This window comes from Plectropomus leopardus, chromosome 18 (genome assembly GCF_026936395.1).
Source record: "Plectropomus leopardus strain MGB_pleo_1.0 chromosome 18, ASM2693639v1, whole genome shotgun sequence".
Taxonomy (NCBI): Eukaryota; Metazoa; Chordata; class Actinopteri; order Perciformes; family Serranidae; genus Plectropomus; species Plectropomus leopardus.
In genome coordinates, this window is record NC_142193.1 from 8,139,360 (window position 1) to 8,157,393 (window position 18,034).

Below are 18,034 nucleotides of genomic sequence, written 5' to 3' on the forward strand. Positions count from 1 at the left end.
ACAAAGACTATCTGCCCTGTTAAAATGCCCTCAAGCAAGAAACCAAATATCTCTAAATTTCATTAGGGCTGCTGGCTGACCTCTGACATAACTTAAGATTTTCGTCATGCAACAGATTACAACTGTGAATATATAAACTTAACAAAGGGATCATAATAAGAAAAAAATAATTTACTGCCTCATGGTTGTGTAACCCAAAAACCCATCAAGTTGCACCTACAGTATCCATGTCTGTGAAAACATGGATGCTTCACACACATCTCCCCCCAACAGCACTGAAGATCTATACAATCAGCACAGTTTGGAGGTGGAGACCCAAGAATAGTGTCACAAATTCAGTACCTGACCAAATGTCTCCCCTTCTGTTCCAGTATTATGACGTGAGTAATGGCCAGCAAAGTGTTTTTGCAGAACATTATGATGTCACAGTTGACCTTTGACCTCTTGGATGTAAACCGTCAGACCTCCATCATATTAGACATTAGTTTGAAATTTAAACGTATGAACTCTTGAGTTATGACCAAAAACATGTTATGAGGTAAGTGTGACCTTGATCTTTGACCTTGATCTTTTGCTTTCACAAGAATGAGATGAATGCAAGATCATGATGTCCTTAACTGTTGACCACCAAAATCTAATCAGTGCATCACTGAGTCTACCTGAACATCTGTGCCAAATTTGAGGAAATTCCCTCAAGGCATTCTTGAAATATTGCTTTTATAAGCATTAAACAGATAAGGTCACAGTGACTTTAACCTCCGACCTTGGACCACCAAAATCTAATCAGTTTATCCTTGACTTTATTTTCATTTCTGAAAGTTTAGCAGGAGTTGAGATGCATTTTTTGAGTGTTCAAGTTTAAAAAAGTACTGCTTTTATTACAACCCCATGTAAGAACTCTTAAACAAATAGAGAAATCCAAAGCTTGAAGTTTGCCTGCTTTAAGAACACTTGGGAAGTTGCAACACATTTAACATTTGCAGTTAGTATCAGCTCAAACTCTGAGCAGTTACCTCTGATTTTGTGGATGACCAGGTCCACTTTTCCATAGGTGCCTTTTCCCAGCTCACAGACAACCTCGTAGTATTTATTGATGTCCAGTTTTTCCAGGTTCTGTGCAGCAATCAGCTGGAGTTCCTCCAGGATGTCGATGGAGGCGCGGGAGACGTGGGGTGAGGAGTTCATTGTGTTGGAGAGACGGGCTGGGGCCGAGGGTCTGGTCTGGAGACGGATGTTCCTGTAGGACAGGAGGAGCAGGAAGGAAAAGAAAAGGTTCACTATGGGACCTGACGACCACCAGTGTAAACAGAGCACACCTACTGTATTGTATCTACACATATATGGACAAGAATGCTTTGAGTTAAGGCCAAATGAACTGTTACACAACCTTTGAATCGTCACTTTGTGCTCGTGAGAAAATGTTTTTTTAAAAATCACAGGGCTCCGTCACAAGAAAAGAGAACCAGAGATACTCATAGTGCTAACATGCTGATGTTCCCCAGGTAATATTTAGCAAGTTCACCATCGTTGTTGCATACTAACATTTGCTTATTCACACTAAACACAAAAGTATAACTGATGTTGATGGGGATGTCATTATTCTTGTAGATACTTTATCATATACAACCATAATTTTGACCTGAAGATGACAATAAATGAAAAGTCAAAGCATCACCAGTTTTATTTGAATTCATCCTGAGGGGAACATGAATGTTTTTTACCAAACTTCATGGCAATCAGTCCAGAGGTTAGTGATACATTTTACCCAAAGCATTACACCACATTGATCTGGATCAATATATTCATTCAATGATCAACAATCCAATATCATCAATGAAAAGTCAAAACATGGACACTTATTGTCTTTTTTACGAGATGCATTTGTTTTGAAATTCCTATAATACTTTTTTGTCACTATTTCCATCCAAGCACAGCTCCTTTCTAAACATTCAAACAGCAAAAGCTGCCTAGTACCAAGAGAAAGACTATGGCAAGAAGTCATCTAAACAACTGTGAAGATAATCGCTGGTATAGTCTCATATTGACTGCAGGCCCCTCACTTGCATCAAATCGAAATCATATTGCAGCAGACTTTGTGATATAAGCAAATATTATAGAATTTCTCGATAAGAATCAATACAAAATTCCATATTGTGATAAAACTTGTGATTTATGCCACAACTCAAAGCCAAGAATAGCATCCTCATGGTGGCACAACAGCAAGAAGCTCATGGTTACAAAAGTTATTACAAGTCATCCTGCAAGGGACCATGAATGTCTAAATCAAGGGGCATCCTCTGAGGCTGAAAAAAGAAGCCATTACGCAAACACTGCAGTTCCTCAAAAAGCTACTTGAGGCTGGCTCCTAATGTAAATTAATAGAAACCAATGTGAAAAAAAGGCCAGCTTTACTGAATAAATAAACATGTTTACAGCCTGATACAAAAACTGTTTTGGTTTCTATAGTTAATTTCTATATTGATATCAACTGTACAGGAGAGAAATTTAGACAACTCACCTGTTCAAAAGGTATTAAGGCTTTAAGTTAAGCATTATTAAGTCCGTAGCTGCTTTAATTGACATTCTGTCTACCAATAGTATTCTCAGTCTCTCAGTCAGAGCCCCCTCTTGCTCCTCCAAAGCACCAGCCTTTTGCCAAAATATGATCACCTCTGCAACAAAGAAATCCAAGATGGAAACAGCCGAAATGCCAAACTTAAGGCTTCAGAAGAGTCCACAAACCAACAGTTGATAACATGGTAACTAGGTAAATTATTTTATACAGTCTATGATCTACACCAGATTTCATATCAGTGCATCCAAGGGTTGCTCAGACATTTCAGTCTGGACCAAAGCGGTGATATTTCCATCCCTGGAGCCATACTGTTAGTATGACCAAAAGGTTATTGAAGTTTGAAGGCAAATTTAGAAATTTAAAAGTACACTAAGTAGTAATTCTCTGATAAAGATGAAATGTACACCCCGTTTCAAGTACTCATTATTCTGAAATAATCTGCATGTTTACATGTTCTGTAGCTGAAAGACACTAAACTTCTCTCACAGTCGGTGTGAATATGGGAAATGCAGTGATATATCCCCTCGTAGATTGCCTGTTGTAACATGCTGTTACATTCTGAGGCAGGTAAAGAAAATAAATCAAGTGCGAACAAATCAAATTGAATGTGAGAGAAGAGTTTTGCTATTTGTAGCGCTGATCCTCTGCAGCTGATTAATGATCCCCCTGCATTAATGAATGTCAAATTCTGATCCAATGTGTCGCTACTCCGTCGCGCCTGCTTGCTTCCAATCTCAGCAAATCTGTCTCACCTTCCTCCTTCTGCTACCACAAAAAGCCAAGTAACACTTGTCTGCTGTATCCTCCATCGCTCATCACCCACAGCAGGCCAAGCTCTCCGAATGACTGGAGAGACTTTGCAGCCCTGATGGCGCTGCACAATTGTACCATCTCTCATTAACGCGGGTGAGACAGTGTTGAGGGAGACAGGATGCTAGCCACATCCTGTGCATCAAGTCCATCTGTGCTCCTGTCTACTGTGCGAGTGTGTGCGACACTTAAATGTGTGCACAAAACCCAGTAAAATGTGCGAAAACAATAAAACCAAACACAAAAATTACAGTATGTTCCACTTGAAATAGCTGCAGTGACATTACAACTGTATTTAATGTTATTCACTGGTGGAAGAAATAGATCTTTTACTGTAATAAAAGCAGCAATATTACAATGCAGAAATACTGCATTCAAAACTTTTCGCAAATACAAAGGTAACAAAAGCAAACGTACTCATGCTGAATGTCCAATTTTAGAATAATATATATTATTCACTACTGATTTTCAATGATTGATGCATTAATGTGTCCATCTCTTCATTGCAGTTGGTAACGGAGCTGGACCTCATTTTAATTACATACTAGTGTTATTTAAAATAATATATCACAGATCCAAACGGGATCTTCTGATTTTTTTACAGTCTTCAGCTTTGATCCAGAATAAAAACCTACGGAATTTAGAAGATTTTTTTTTGTATGATTGACAATATTCATTTAAGATAATTAGAAATAAAATAATATTTTTTTAAAAAATGAGAAGAGGTGTCATTGGAACTCTGCAGGTGCAGATTTTGTGTGGGCATTGATTTATTTATATTCAGCTCATTCGGCATCAAATACTGTTGCATTGTCATGCCTCTTGGCTTGTGATATCAAAGTCAAAGCCAACCTATAGGGCAGTGATACTCAGCTTACAGCCCACAGGCCAAATTAGCCACCGATAGTCCAACCATTTTCCAATTAACAATAAAAAAATAAAGTGATTCACACTGAGAATTGTTTTTCCACTTTTAGTATAAATAAGGTGTTAGAGTGCATAAAACAGCATCTTGTTTGTCAAAAATAGTGCCAATAGAGGATTTCCTGCACCCCCTGATGGAGGTCCTAACTAAGCCCTCAATGTCCTAAAATTCTGGAAACATCCAAACCTCTATAAATGTAAAAAAAAATCCTAGAACCTTACTACAACTCTAGAAATGTCCTAAAATCTTGGAAAAGTCTGAAAAAAATAGAAATGTGCTCAAATCGTAGAAATGTGCCATAATCCTGGAAATGTCCTAAAACCCTAGAAACGTAAGTTGAGTATCCCTGCTCTAGAGTCTTCATGAGACGCACCAGGCTTGACAATCCTTGACCCTGGCAGCAAGTGACGTTACATAAAGATTAAGAAATTTGGTGTAGGGTCTGAAGAAAGGGAAGGGGATGGGTCAAACAAAAACAGCCTCTTACGTAGGAGACCACAGAACATGTCCCGTGTGAAAAAAAGTCAGTTTTTTTAATGCAAGATTATGCATTAATGATACAGTAATTGCGTAGTGACATTCCTCACATTATGTATTTACACCACAATAGAAACCAAATATACTTATCTATCCCAAAACATGATCCTTTTTAAAACGTTACCGAGTAGTTATGTTGCTTACATCTAACCACGATTGCTTCACAACAATAAACACATGTACAATGTGTTTCTGATGTGCATTAGATACTTTTAAGGGTGCCCTCTGTGTTGCTATGAGACGAGGAGGGACGTGACAAAGTGTCTTTGACGATCGGGAATCGATAATGGGTTGTTATACATTTTGTATTGATGGTCTAGTAATTTAATCTTTAAAACACCTCATTATTGTCTCTCAAATTATAATGTGATTTGGTTGAAACCTCAAATTTTTGTTTGACATCAATCAAAATATTTCTTTGGACAAAGAAACCTAACTCAAAAAGTAAACAGATGTATTACTCTAAAGATCATAAAACTTTTTTTTTTTTCATTTGAAAACACCTAATATTTACATCCAAAGAAAGTATTTGGAATAAAGTACTTAAAACACTTATTTTGCTACATGCAATTTTATTAACTTTTCCAAGTTCAATTTCTGATTCAGTACAAACTGTCCTTTTTTACACCTTAATTAATAGATTTTAGTTAAATGCAAAAATGATAAAAATATAAATATTCATATTACATTAATTATATAATGTAGTTATACAAATGTAAATAATTTTTTTTAGTTTTTCAAAACTTAAATTTCTAAAAACCAAAACAAAATTTACATTAAGACTTATACTTAAGATGAAACTAAAAACATTTTGTTGAAATCATGAAAGCAATAACGCTACACATCTTCCACTGCAGACTGAAAACTCGTCTGCTCAGATGACACCTTGGCCCATAATTTAAAAAAAAAAACAAATGGAAAAAAATAATAATTTTCCACAAACTGTTTGGCTGCACTGTAAACAGAAATACCAGCTGTTTCTCTTTTGCATTTCTTACAGACAACGAGTGTCATACTTAAACAGCAGTTGATGTTACTATGGTAACCACAGGTGTCACCAAAATCATCTAGGACTAAAATATCAACACATTGCTTTACCATCCCTACTCAAAATACAGAAATTAAAAACCGGATCGTCTTGCAATGAGAGTGGAGGGTGAAGATGGCTTCGGACACAAACAGTATGTGCTGAGCATAAAAGTACGACAAGCAGTTAAAAATGAGGAGTCAGCTGAACCCAGAGGAGCCAACTGGCTGTCCATCACCGGTCCACTCAGCATGCATCTGACAAGGTCAATAAAACAAACACACTGTGAGATGAGGCAGCCAGTGCGTGTTTGGAGCTAAAAACAGAAAAACTACCTGAACACACACAGTCTTTTCATTTTCTGCTTCTGTGATTCGATTGTAATTAAAATTCAAGCTCTTTTCTAAATAATGACTGTTTTGTTCGGTTTATCTGCACCACAGTTAAGGTGTCAAAGTGGCCACATTATCAGCACAATAGATGAAAATGGGTTTTCAGTCCCCGTGCATAAAGAGTTGCTTTGACAAAACCTGGCCTCACCTCTACATTCAGTGTTCTCACATAAAAGCAGGTCCAAGAGGGGACACTTTAAAGCCTGTTTCTTTGTTCACTTATCACACATAAGTGCTAATATACTTTCAGAAAACCAAAGATTCATGAAAAAAGGAACAGGCTGCTGTAGCCTTCAACTTGTACAAATAGCACAAACAACAAGGCCACTTGTGCTACTTGTACAGCTTTAAAAAATCTAATGATAACGGGCAATAAATGGATTTCCAGTCATCGTTTTTATAAACACTCTCAATTTGCTTATTAAAAATAAAATTAAAAAGTCAAAATAAACATTTATATCTTTAGGTGAGGTACAAAAGGTTGGTGGATGGATAAACAAAACGTAACAATGGAAATGGACAGTTAATAAATGACGGCGCACATGAGCCTTGAGACATGAACTTCCACTAAAGACAACTTCAGCTGTGTGTCCCAACCCTCCTCACATTAACACATGAAACTAACTTATATGTTGTTTAGTCCTCCTCTTCTGCAGTGCTTTAATGGCGTCTGTTTATCTCGTTGCACGTACTCCTAATATTCTCATAACAGTGGTGGAAGGAAACACCTATACATTTTTTGTTGTTGTTGTTTTGGCAAATTTTAAAAAAAAAATAAAATTTCACAGAAATCAAAATTTAACTTGGCTTTGACAGATCTTCTGTGTCTATGACTCGAGAGAAAGGAGATGTTTTAAGGGAGAAGTCTGCATGAAAGTGGTAGCCAGATGAGAAAATGTTTACCTTTTAGACAGGCATCCATTTGCATTTTCTTTTGCAGATTTTCAGGAAAGTCTGCTACAGTTTGTGATACATTTGAAAGGAAACTTGACAGATGAAAAGAAAAATGAGGAAAATGTATTTCTGTTTCATTCTTTACAGCTTTGTTTAGCTATCGGAATCAGCACAACTTTGAGTTTCTTGGAAATATTACACATAACAATAATGTGCCCACTATAGTGACTTGTTCTTAACAAAACAACAAAACGAACCTAAGCCACTGAGGGGCTGCTGCTACCTGCTGAGACTGATAATTGACGCGTCCGTCGTCTTCCGGGTCCAATGAATCCAACACTTCTTGTAATCATCCACATTTATTTATAAACGCTCTTGACACAATGCGCCGATAATTGAACTGCACATACAAACAAAAGGGCTCACATATTTGCCACAACGCATAAATAAAGTCGACGACCACGATCCGACGTGACGTGACGTGACGGTCAAAAAACTGTTTGCTCTCTCATTCAGCAGCACACCTGCTGAGTAATTACGTCTTGCTCTATTTAATCATTCCTGCCCACACAGTGCAGAGCGCCACCTACTGTGGCTTCCAGACAAACAAAAAAAAATAAACACAAATACACATAACCCAAAAAATGGCTCTAACTGCCGCCCCTAATTGTAAATGACAGCTGACATTACAATTACCTTCAAAATTTAATTACAGAGCCATTATCCCAATAACACACAAAAAAATGTACCAAATAATACCCAATATTGTGCACCAACAACCTGGTTTGACTCAGAGGTCACCATAAAGTCAACACTAACAACTTGCAGCTTCCTGTAATAGGCACAGCTTTGTGACAGGTCTTTCCAAGATATTTGTCTTCGTCTGGAGACGCACAGAGCGTACTAGACCTTTCTTGTCGGGGAAAGTTTCCAAAACTCTGCCAAGAGGCCAGGATCCACGAGGAGCAGCAGAATCCATAACAACAACAATGTCTCCAGGAACAAAATTTCTAATTTTTTGATTCCATTTTTGCCGTTCTTGGAGCAAAGGGAGGTACTCCTGTACCCATCTTTTCCAAAACAAATCCGCAATATATTGGACTTGTCGCCATCTCCTCTTCACGTACATATCATCTTTGTTAAACAGTCCAGGTGATAAGACTGGTTTCCCTTTCATCAGGAGAATGTGATTTGGAGTGAGTGGTTCAAGATCAGTGGGATCATCTGAAAGCTTAGTGAGGGGGCGTCCATTCAAAATAGCCTCAACCTCACACAAAACGGTGTGGAGTCCATCATCATCCAGTGTTTGAAGATGTAACACAGAGGTGAGAACTTTCCTTACCATACGAATGACACGCTCCCAAACACCACCATGATGTGATGCTGCAGGTGGATTAAAGTTCCACTGGATCCCATCTTGCAATAAGTCTCTCTGTATCTGGCCGTGATTTAAAGATGCAAGTGCTTCTCTCAGCTCTTTCTTGGCTCCAACAAAGTTCGTACCATTATCTGAGCGCATAGATGACACTTGTCCTCTTCGGCTGATGAACCTTCGTAAGGCATTAATACATGCGTCAGTATCCAAGGATGGAGCTACTTCCAAATGAACAGCTCTGCTGGCCAAACAGGTAAAGATGACACCATAACGCTTACACAAACCTCGACCTCTCTTCACCTCCAAAGGCCCAAAGTAATCTACTCCCACATTCGTGAAGGGAGGGAGATCAGGAAGGAGCCTTTCCTTTGGTAAGTCCGCCATCTTTTGCTCACCCAACTTCCCTTTGTATCGTCTGCAGAAGCTGCACTGTGATATGATTTTTCTCACAGCTGAAGTGGCACTTGTTATCCAGAACTTCTTTCGTAATCTTGACAAGGTGTGATTTCTTCCACCATATAGCATTAGTGTGTACTATACATGCAACTACATACCAACAAATCTATTTATACTTCCCACTGTTCACACGCTCTTTATATCTGACCTACAGCATATTCACATTTATATTGCTGTCTTTATTGTATATCTGATCTATAAGTGTTTAAAGCCCATATCCATATTATACCTCCAGCTGTTTATTCTGTATATATATTACCTCTCTATTCTCAAGATTGTACTTACTTACTTATACAATGATCCCACAAATTTTTTTTCCAAACATTTCCACAACCTTTTAAATACCCATAAAAAATTATTCAGGTCCCAATGTATTACACAAACATTGTTCCATTTCAAATAAGTAGTAGTTGGGCATAGCATAGGTATGAAAACTTCAATTCATGACCTGACATGTGAAATCACATAGTCACAATATTATATTTCTCTTATTCAAACATATCAGATTCAAATTTTGTTTAAACATAATTTCCAGTAGCTGCACACACGGGAGACGAAATCTGAGAGGCAATGAAGAAACACATATGATGGTAAACAAAATGGCACGCATTGATACATATTAGAGCAGCTCCAGAGAATAAATGTACCATTATGTTATATTACATAGAAGTAAGATTTTTAAAGGAATTTTTCCAGGCCTGGAAAACAATATTGTGAAATTAAATTACATTTACAGGTTTTCCCTGACTGTAGGAACGCTGCACATACATGCACTGTACTACAACTGCTGCACACATTACTACTGCACATACATTGCATATTCATATCCACCCCTTACTGTTTACTCTGTTCATGTTGTAAAATACATTTTTACTGCTTTTTGCACCTTTGTTAGATGTTAAACTGTATGTCATTGTCTCAGTACTCTGTGCAAAGACATTAATTTAACTTACCTTATGTGCTGAAACTTTGTGAAATGCTAAATCTCAACCACTTAATTCCAGATATTTTCTTAGAGCTGCATCATGTGAGCAGGACAAAATGTTCACTTGCTGCCCTGATTTATTCTTAGCTTCACTTAATACCAAAACAACCTTGACATGTATGTATGTGGTATGCGCAGTTTCACGCTCAGTTTCTTTTGCTCAACTATGTAACCTCTTGAGCATTAAACATATGCTCATATGTTCTCTCAAACTGCCATCATATCAAAGAGCCTGAACATGAAAGAAGTCACAACCAGCGCTAATTAGGAGCGTCTTCTGTTCACGGCAGCTCCTTCTCAGGGTAACTATGCCACGGCGGCTCCCCAGAGGGCCTCCAGGAGCGCCAAGCCCCAATTGCCTTCTGGACGAAGGGGGGGTGAGACTGCCTTGTTGTCTGTCTTTTCAGTGAAATGATGTCTGTAATCAAAGCTGGAAAAAAGCCAATCTGCTTTGCGTCATTGCTGCTTTTCTCTCCAAATATATCTCCTGGCTAATGTTACCTGCCTATTGCACCAAACAGAAGGGAGGTAAATGGTTCAGTCTAACACCTGATGGGAAACAGGCTGCAGGGATTGTCCAGGGTTGAAAAACCCACAGTGCTAGAGACCTTTTATTCATCTGCCTGCACCAACAGCAGCAATCTGTCATGCTAGCTTTTTGTCTCCATGTAGACTCAACACTTCCTGGGGATTGTCAAACCACCTGTTGTCCATCAACCATTTTTCTATTAAATTGTCTACATGCATGTATAGTGTATATTGTATGGTATGGTATGAGTCACAAGTTATTATAAAAAAAAATCTAAAGGATCAGTACAAGGATTATTTAGTTATACATACACATTTATAATGAAATTTAAAAAAAAAAAATCCTCAAAAATGTATGTTCTGGGTATAAATAACTGATGAAACAAGTAGGCCTACGTATATATTTTTCAGTCAAGTAAAAGTAGCAATACAACAGTGTAAAATGAATCTGTTACCTTAATATTACATGGAATACCTTATTAATTAATACATTAATATGTACAAAACTGGTTGTACTTATTGGTATGACCAAAGAACAAAGACAGGTATGAGCTGGTAGAGGTGGGGCATATTTCTTCACTAATTACTGCCAGGTAGCTTGTGAATTTCAACAAAGGATCAATGCAGCCTTAGCTTTATCTATAATAACATACTTTAATACATCCATTGATTATATTTTGTATTATTAATCTGAATCTGAAAAGTCAAAGTTAGGAAAATTATAAAGGAAGAATCAGTAGTAATTTGTACCAGATTGAAGCTCCTGCTTCCTTTCCATATGAAGTGCCCAGAGGCTCAATACTAGGTACACTACTTTTCAGTCTTTATATATTTTTCTACTAGGCATTTCCTCTGCAAGCACGGTACTTACTTTGCTGATGACTCTGTGTAGATGTTAATCCTGACAATCTTAGCTCCCGTTATTGCCCTTTTAAGGCATCTCCACCCTTCTGCTGCATCAGGTTAATGCTGAGGTTGTACTTATTCATATGACTAAGAAAAAAGACAGGTATGAACAACTTTGACCTGGAGAGGGTTGGCATTTGCAAGTAAGGTAACTGTAACTGTAGTGAGAGAAAAAGCTTAGACATTATACTGAAGGCTAGATATGCATGCGTAACAGACTCTGCCCTCTGTTTAATTTCTATAGTCACAGGAAATCAACATAACTAAGAAGGTCAACATGTCCTTTCTCCCCCTCGACACACAGCAGCTTGTGGAAGCTTTTATTTCAAGCAGACTTCAACTACTGCAATGCAAACCTCTCAGGTCTCTCCAAAAAGTCAGCAAATCAATTATAGTTTGTACAGAGTGATACTGCAGGAGTTTCAACTGAAAAAAAAGAAAGAGAATAGATCAAATTGCTTGTGTTCTTAAGTCTTTGCATTGACCTCCAGTTACTTTCAGGATGGTTTTTAAGATCATAGTACTTGTTTTCACATCTATTCATGACTCTGGTCCCCCATCCACAGACCCTCTGCTGCTCACTGGACCACAAACTCAAGACAGAAGACCAACACAGAAGCTGACAACCCCATGTCTATATCGTCCAAACATCAATGGACACCTGGAAATTTACTACCACATATTATTACATGCAATTGTAAATCCCTGGCAAAACTGCTGAGTAATGTTCTCTCTGTTATTAAAGTACACACACATTAACCACTACAGAAAAACTGCCTCTGCCACCTCACTTGTGTTCAGGCCAACATCGACTTGTAAAACACCAGCACCTAATTAATCATTTGTAATGCTAAATCAATATGTCAGCCAACTAAAAAATGCTTAAAGAACAAATGCTAGTTTCTTACATAATATTTGTCTCCTTACAAAAAGTCTGTTAAATCACCACAGGGTTCCAGAAAGAGGGGAAGACGTAACTTTTATCCTGGTTACATTTGTATTTAAGGGGGGATATGGTCTTTGTTTCAGACATGAATATGTCAACTGTTGGATGGATTGCAATGAAATGTTGGTCTCCAGAGGATAAATGCTACTGACTCTGATAATCCTGACATTACCTCTAGTGCCACCATGAGGTTGAAATTTGTGGTTTTGATTGAAATATTTTAATAAATGTTGGATGGATTAAAATTTGGCATAAACATTCAGATTAATCTCAGAATAAATTGCAATAACCCCTCAAACTATTTATCCAGCACCATCAAGTCAAAAAATCTCGCTTTAACTAATACCTTTAGTTTGCTTTCAATGTAACAAAATGCAAAACTAATGACATTTTCCATCAGCTCAGCTATATTTGTTCACTTGCTAGAGTAAATTTTAGCTAGCCAATTGCTTGATAAATATTATACTTGCTGAACATCAACATTCAGTGCCCCTATACAAGTGATCAGTATGAAACAGACTCGCAGTGCTTTACTCAATAGTGAATTGAGACTTCAGAAACTTGGTGTTTGGTGCTAATTTGCACGTTAGCATGCTAACATGCTAAATTAAGCTACCTAGTATGTAGAGTTGTCAGAGTGAACATGTTCATTGCACTACCATAAAGGTCCGTAATTAACATGTTATCTTTTTTTAAATTGTATTAATCGCCGGCCAACATTACTGTCTTTAAAAGGGTTTACCAAGCTGAGTTGTGAAGCTACAGTGATAATTCCGGTATCACGTGAAACGAGAGGACCTGAAGAATCCTCTGGTACCAACCGTGCCTCGGTCCTCAGTAAGGGGCCAGAATAATGCCCCAAAGTTAGGCTAAATTTTGGCAATGGAAAAATGGTATGCCATTTCACAGGGGGTCCCCCTTGACCTCTGACTTAAAATATCTGAATGAAAATGGGTTCTGTGGGTACTCATGAGTCATTCCCATGCAGTTTTTTGCTGATATTTGATTCCAAATCAAGACAATCTGGTGAGAACTGCTTTACCTTGTCACTATGGACTTCAAAACTGTTAAAAAAAAACGTGATTAATCGCAATTAACGATGGAGATTCTTTGATTAATCATGATTTGGAAAATAAATCGTTTGACAGCCCTTCTAGTATGGTAAACGTTACATCTGTTTGGCTTCAGCATGTGAGAATTTAGCTCAGCACCACCGTGTCCAAATACAATTTTACAGAGCTGCAAGCTGCTTGTTTTTCTATTCATGTCAGTGTAATAATCCATGAGAAGCAGCAGAAATGCTTAACAAAGACTTGCAGGAGCGAGAAATCCACATCTGGATTTCCAAAAAAAACAAAACAAAACTAATCACCTGCCTTTAACCCATGACCTTACTTTCATCCAAATTTGAATAAATGTTTAATTGTGTTTTAAATGTCCTTACACACAAGCTCAGGCCTGAACATAAACTCTTATTCCTTCCACACCCCATTAGTGGAAGAAAAATTCATGTACAACAATCAGCATCCATTGTTGTGCCAAAACGTCACCATGCCTGAGCTATTTTATGAGCTACAAATTTGATCCACATCTGTTGGTGTTAACAGAAACATTAAATGTCCACAGCTAAAAACCCAGAGAGTTCACTTTGGTACAACGAACCAATTAAAACCTCTGGGTCTGAAAACACCAAAAGGGCAGACTGCATCAACTTCAATGGCTTAAAAACATAACTGGATGACAAAAAGTTAAGTAAGTGCTGTTTGATTCATGAACTCCGACATCTCGCAGTGTTATAAAGTGGAGGACAGACCAAATAAAGACAGAAGGACACATTATCATATCTTAAAGGACATCCTACCAATGTCAAGCATGTGTAGCAGAAAAAAAGCTTTCCTTTAAATATTAATTGAGAATGAATTTTTAGTAAATGTTCTTACGTTAGTATAATATCAGAGGCAAGTGAGGGTCACTGATTCAACAAGATTGCAATTTCAGTTTTGCAATGTCTTTAATTACCTGTTGACCTGCTGAGCCAGTGGAGCTCCCTGTTATGTTTCAGTAGAAAGAAACAACCTTGAAAACACAAGTGGATTTTTTATGCTTAACCGAAAAAGTGTCGAGACCACCCAATGTGAGCCTATGAGAATGTAGAAATATTGCATCTTAAGAGAGTACCTTTTCTGGTGCACTTTGTCATATCTCGTCTTTATTGATACACCACCATATCCAACTAATTATTTAGCTTGTGTGCACAATGGAACCTGAAAGTTTAGACATTTCTTACAGACCTCCCCTCCTGTACCAGTCTCCACGGGCCTTTTGGTCACATCCTTTTTTGTCATTCTTACCTATTCAAGTTAGTTCCAGTGAACTAACATGTGTAAAGTGTTATTCTCTGACTCTGCCTGCTGAGATAACAAAACCAGGGAGATTATTTCTGCACCACGAGAAGCTCTTTCCTCCAGAAATGTTTGCAGAGTTAAAACTGTCACAGCCACAGCTCTGGCCTTCAGTCCCGCTCGCTCTCCCTGTGTGGCGGCCAGCCTGCGGCACAGCCCTCCGGCTGGGCTCGGTGGTTGGCTCCCACAGCGCTCATGGCGCTGTGGAGCGCATCAAAGCAGCGAGGCTTTAACCCGCTCGGCCTCCAGCATCTACTAACACTGGGGCTTTGTGCCTGCACGCTCGGCGGCACATCACTGGGCGCTCTCCTTTAATGCCAACCCATTTCTGCGGCTGTGAACCCCACGCTACAGTAGGTAACGTTACCCCCTTTGTCTACTTTAATCTCTGCCTCTCTTTCTTCTTCTCTGACTTTCTTTCTCTGCACTGTTATTGTGTGATCCTTCTGTCTGCTGGGTGGCTGTGTGTACACATGAATCAATGTGCAAAGAAAACCAGACACACGTCTCAGAGTCAGCTGTAGGGCTGCAACTAACAATTATTTTTATTCATCTATAGACTATTTTTTTAATATTGATTAATTAAGCATTCACAACTTCCCCGGAGCCCAAGGTGGCATCTTCAAACGTCTAGGCCTGCAAATACCCTAAAGATATTTACAGTGAATTATGATTAAATAAAAGGCAGCAAGTCATCTCATTTGAGAAACTGAAACCAGAGAATTTGGTTTGTTTTTACTCTTTTTACTTGAAAAATAACTAAAAAAGACTAATCGATTATCAGCATTGTTTGCCTTTATTATAAGTTGAAACAAATAGCTCTATAGATTCTTCTGTTGGTTGGTAGGTCGGTCAGTTGATTGGTCAGACACAAACATTTCCCCACCCTTTGGCAGCCACAGTATCCTATGAGGCTGATATTTGGCATGGAGGTTTCATTCAAATTAAAGTCCAAAACCTGAAGATATTGGTGACAAATTTGTCCTTGAAAATGCAGTCACCAGCTGACTCATAGCTACATAATATCACAATAAAAGAGCCTGAATGTCTTAGGAAGCGAACAGGGCTGAAACAAACAAATTATCATTATCGATTAATCAGTTTTCTGATAATTGGGTAAGCGTATAGATAATGAAATGTCAAAATTACCAACGAAACACAACTTCGGATGGCTACAAGGAAGAACTCTTAAATGTTTTTTTAACGCAAACCAATCAGATAATGGTGGTCCAGTTGCCTCTCAAAAAAAACATTCTTATTGCAGCAATGTTACCTTGATCTTAGACCAAAATAGGCATGTTTATTAACAAGAAGCTTTATTAATGTTAGCCATGTGGTTGCTTGAAAATTTGTCTCATGGCTATATACATGACATCACATGCCTCCGACTCTGCCCTCTAGTGCCATCTATTGGCTGTATCTATATAAAGGACACATGGATGTATGACAGCAGTGATTGGATGGATTCTCATACAGAAAGAGAGTTAAAATGAGCCAGAACTGTCAAAGCTGCATGTCACTGCAGATAAATAGGACTGCAGCTATTTCATTATCGATTAATCTGCTGATTGTATTTCAGATTAATCGTGTAGTTTGTGAAATAGAAATTATTAAAAAAAAAAAAAAAACAGAACAATAACTCACAACTTCTTAGAGCCCAAGGAGACATCTTCAGACATGTTATTTTGGTCAGATATTCAATGTATGGCGAATGGTTACAATGAAAAGCAGCAAATAATCTAATTTTAGAAACTGTGAACCAGATAATTTGGGGTCATTTATAAAAGTATTTTACCATAAAAAATGCCTATATGACTTAACTTTTATCGAAATAGTTGCAGATTCTTTTTTATATATCGATCAACCAACCCATTAATCTACATTTCAGCTACAAGAGCCCTGATGGCATCATCTCTGCAGCCCCAACTTGAGGGTCCTAATGCTTTTTGATGCAATTTCCCCACAAAGATGAAGAGTTCTCATCAACACAAGAACTTAAAAACAACAACAACAACAACAACAACATCAACAACAACAACTATGACGGTTTTAAGAATCCTCAGTAAATCATCCTTCACAAGCCTCAAAGAGAGCTGATGTCAGTAACAGAGTTTACAGTCTGGGAGTCATAAAATGTGCCACAAACTGCAGCACAAAGACATGAAGTGTGAACCACCTCTGCAGACACAAAGCATGCACTAGAATCAATATAAAACACAACGTTTAGCACACGTGAACTCAGGTTGAGCATGAGTGAGTGCACGTGAGCATCTTTGTATTGGAAGAAATCAAGAGGAAATGAAGAATGCGTGATCAATAAATGCACGAATCGCAAATATATTGATGTGCAGATGTGCAGCTGGGACACAAAAGCTTGACAGCAGCTCCATTGTTCTGTTAGGTCAGTGTTTGCTCACGTGCTGTCTAACTTTTGTATTTTGCAGGATTTATATTGTGATTTATAATTTTAAACGAGCAGTTTAAACGAGGATAGATGACAAAGCCGGCTTGTAAACACAGCAGCAGTTCAGTGTGCTGCTTTGCAACAGAGCGACACAAAGACAAAGACATGCAATGACAAAAAGCTAAATCTGAGCTGCGCATGAATTAAAAAAACACATTTAAAGACACAGACGAGCATTTAATTAGCAGATAATTGCGTTAAACCTGTCAGAAAATGATCTTACCTTTTGTACTGCGCCGCATGCAATCTGTCAGTCCATCCAGACACCTGACTGTCTCGCCGAAAGAGGAAACAGATCCTTCAAACTGTTTGCTTTTTCTTCTTCACGGTGTTTAAACGAAGCAGGAGCCTCCGGTTGTCTGCACCGCCGCTGTCTGTCACAGTCTCCCGGCTGCTGGTTCACCCTGGAGCCGCTCTCTCTCTCTCTCTCTCTCTCTCTCTCTCTCTCTTTCTCTATTGTCTCCTCAATCTTGCAGACAGGCCCCGCCCACCACTGCTTAAGGTCCAATCAGAGCGCAGAGCGACCGTGCGCTTCTCTGCGGCGATGTTGCATTCAAGAGGTGTAGAGTGGTAGGAATTTAGAGACTTTATTTTTATTTTATTTTATTTTATTTCACTTTTTTTATTTTATTTTATTTCACTTTATTTTATTTCACTTTATTTTATTTTATTTTATTTTATTTTATTTTATTTCACTTTATTTTATTTCACTTTATTTTATTTTATTTTATTTTATTTTCAATGAACAAATTTATTGGACAAACAACATGGCTTTGAGATCTTGGACTAGATCAATAGGATCAGGTATGTAC

General features: G+C 38.1%; 1 protein-coding gene across 1 annotated transcript in view; it reads right to left on the minus strand.

The window, feature by feature from the left end:
- unm_sa1261 (un-named sa1261) overlaps positions 1–17,660 on the minus strand; it is a 59,412-nt gene extending 41,752 nt beyond the window's left edge. Inside the window, exons 1-2 of the mRNA XM_042505531.2 lie at positions 17,446–17,660; positions 1,014–1,237 (exon numbers count right to left, since the gene is read on the minus strand). Of these exons, the coding sequence (XP_042361465.1) occupies positions 1,014–1,185 (172 nt within the window). The 5' untranslated portion in view covers positions 1,186–1,237; positions 17,446–17,660. The remainder of the gene's footprint in view (positions 1–1,013; positions 1,238–17,445) is intronic.
- Between the last annotated feature and the right edge of the window lie 374 nt (positions 17,661–18,034).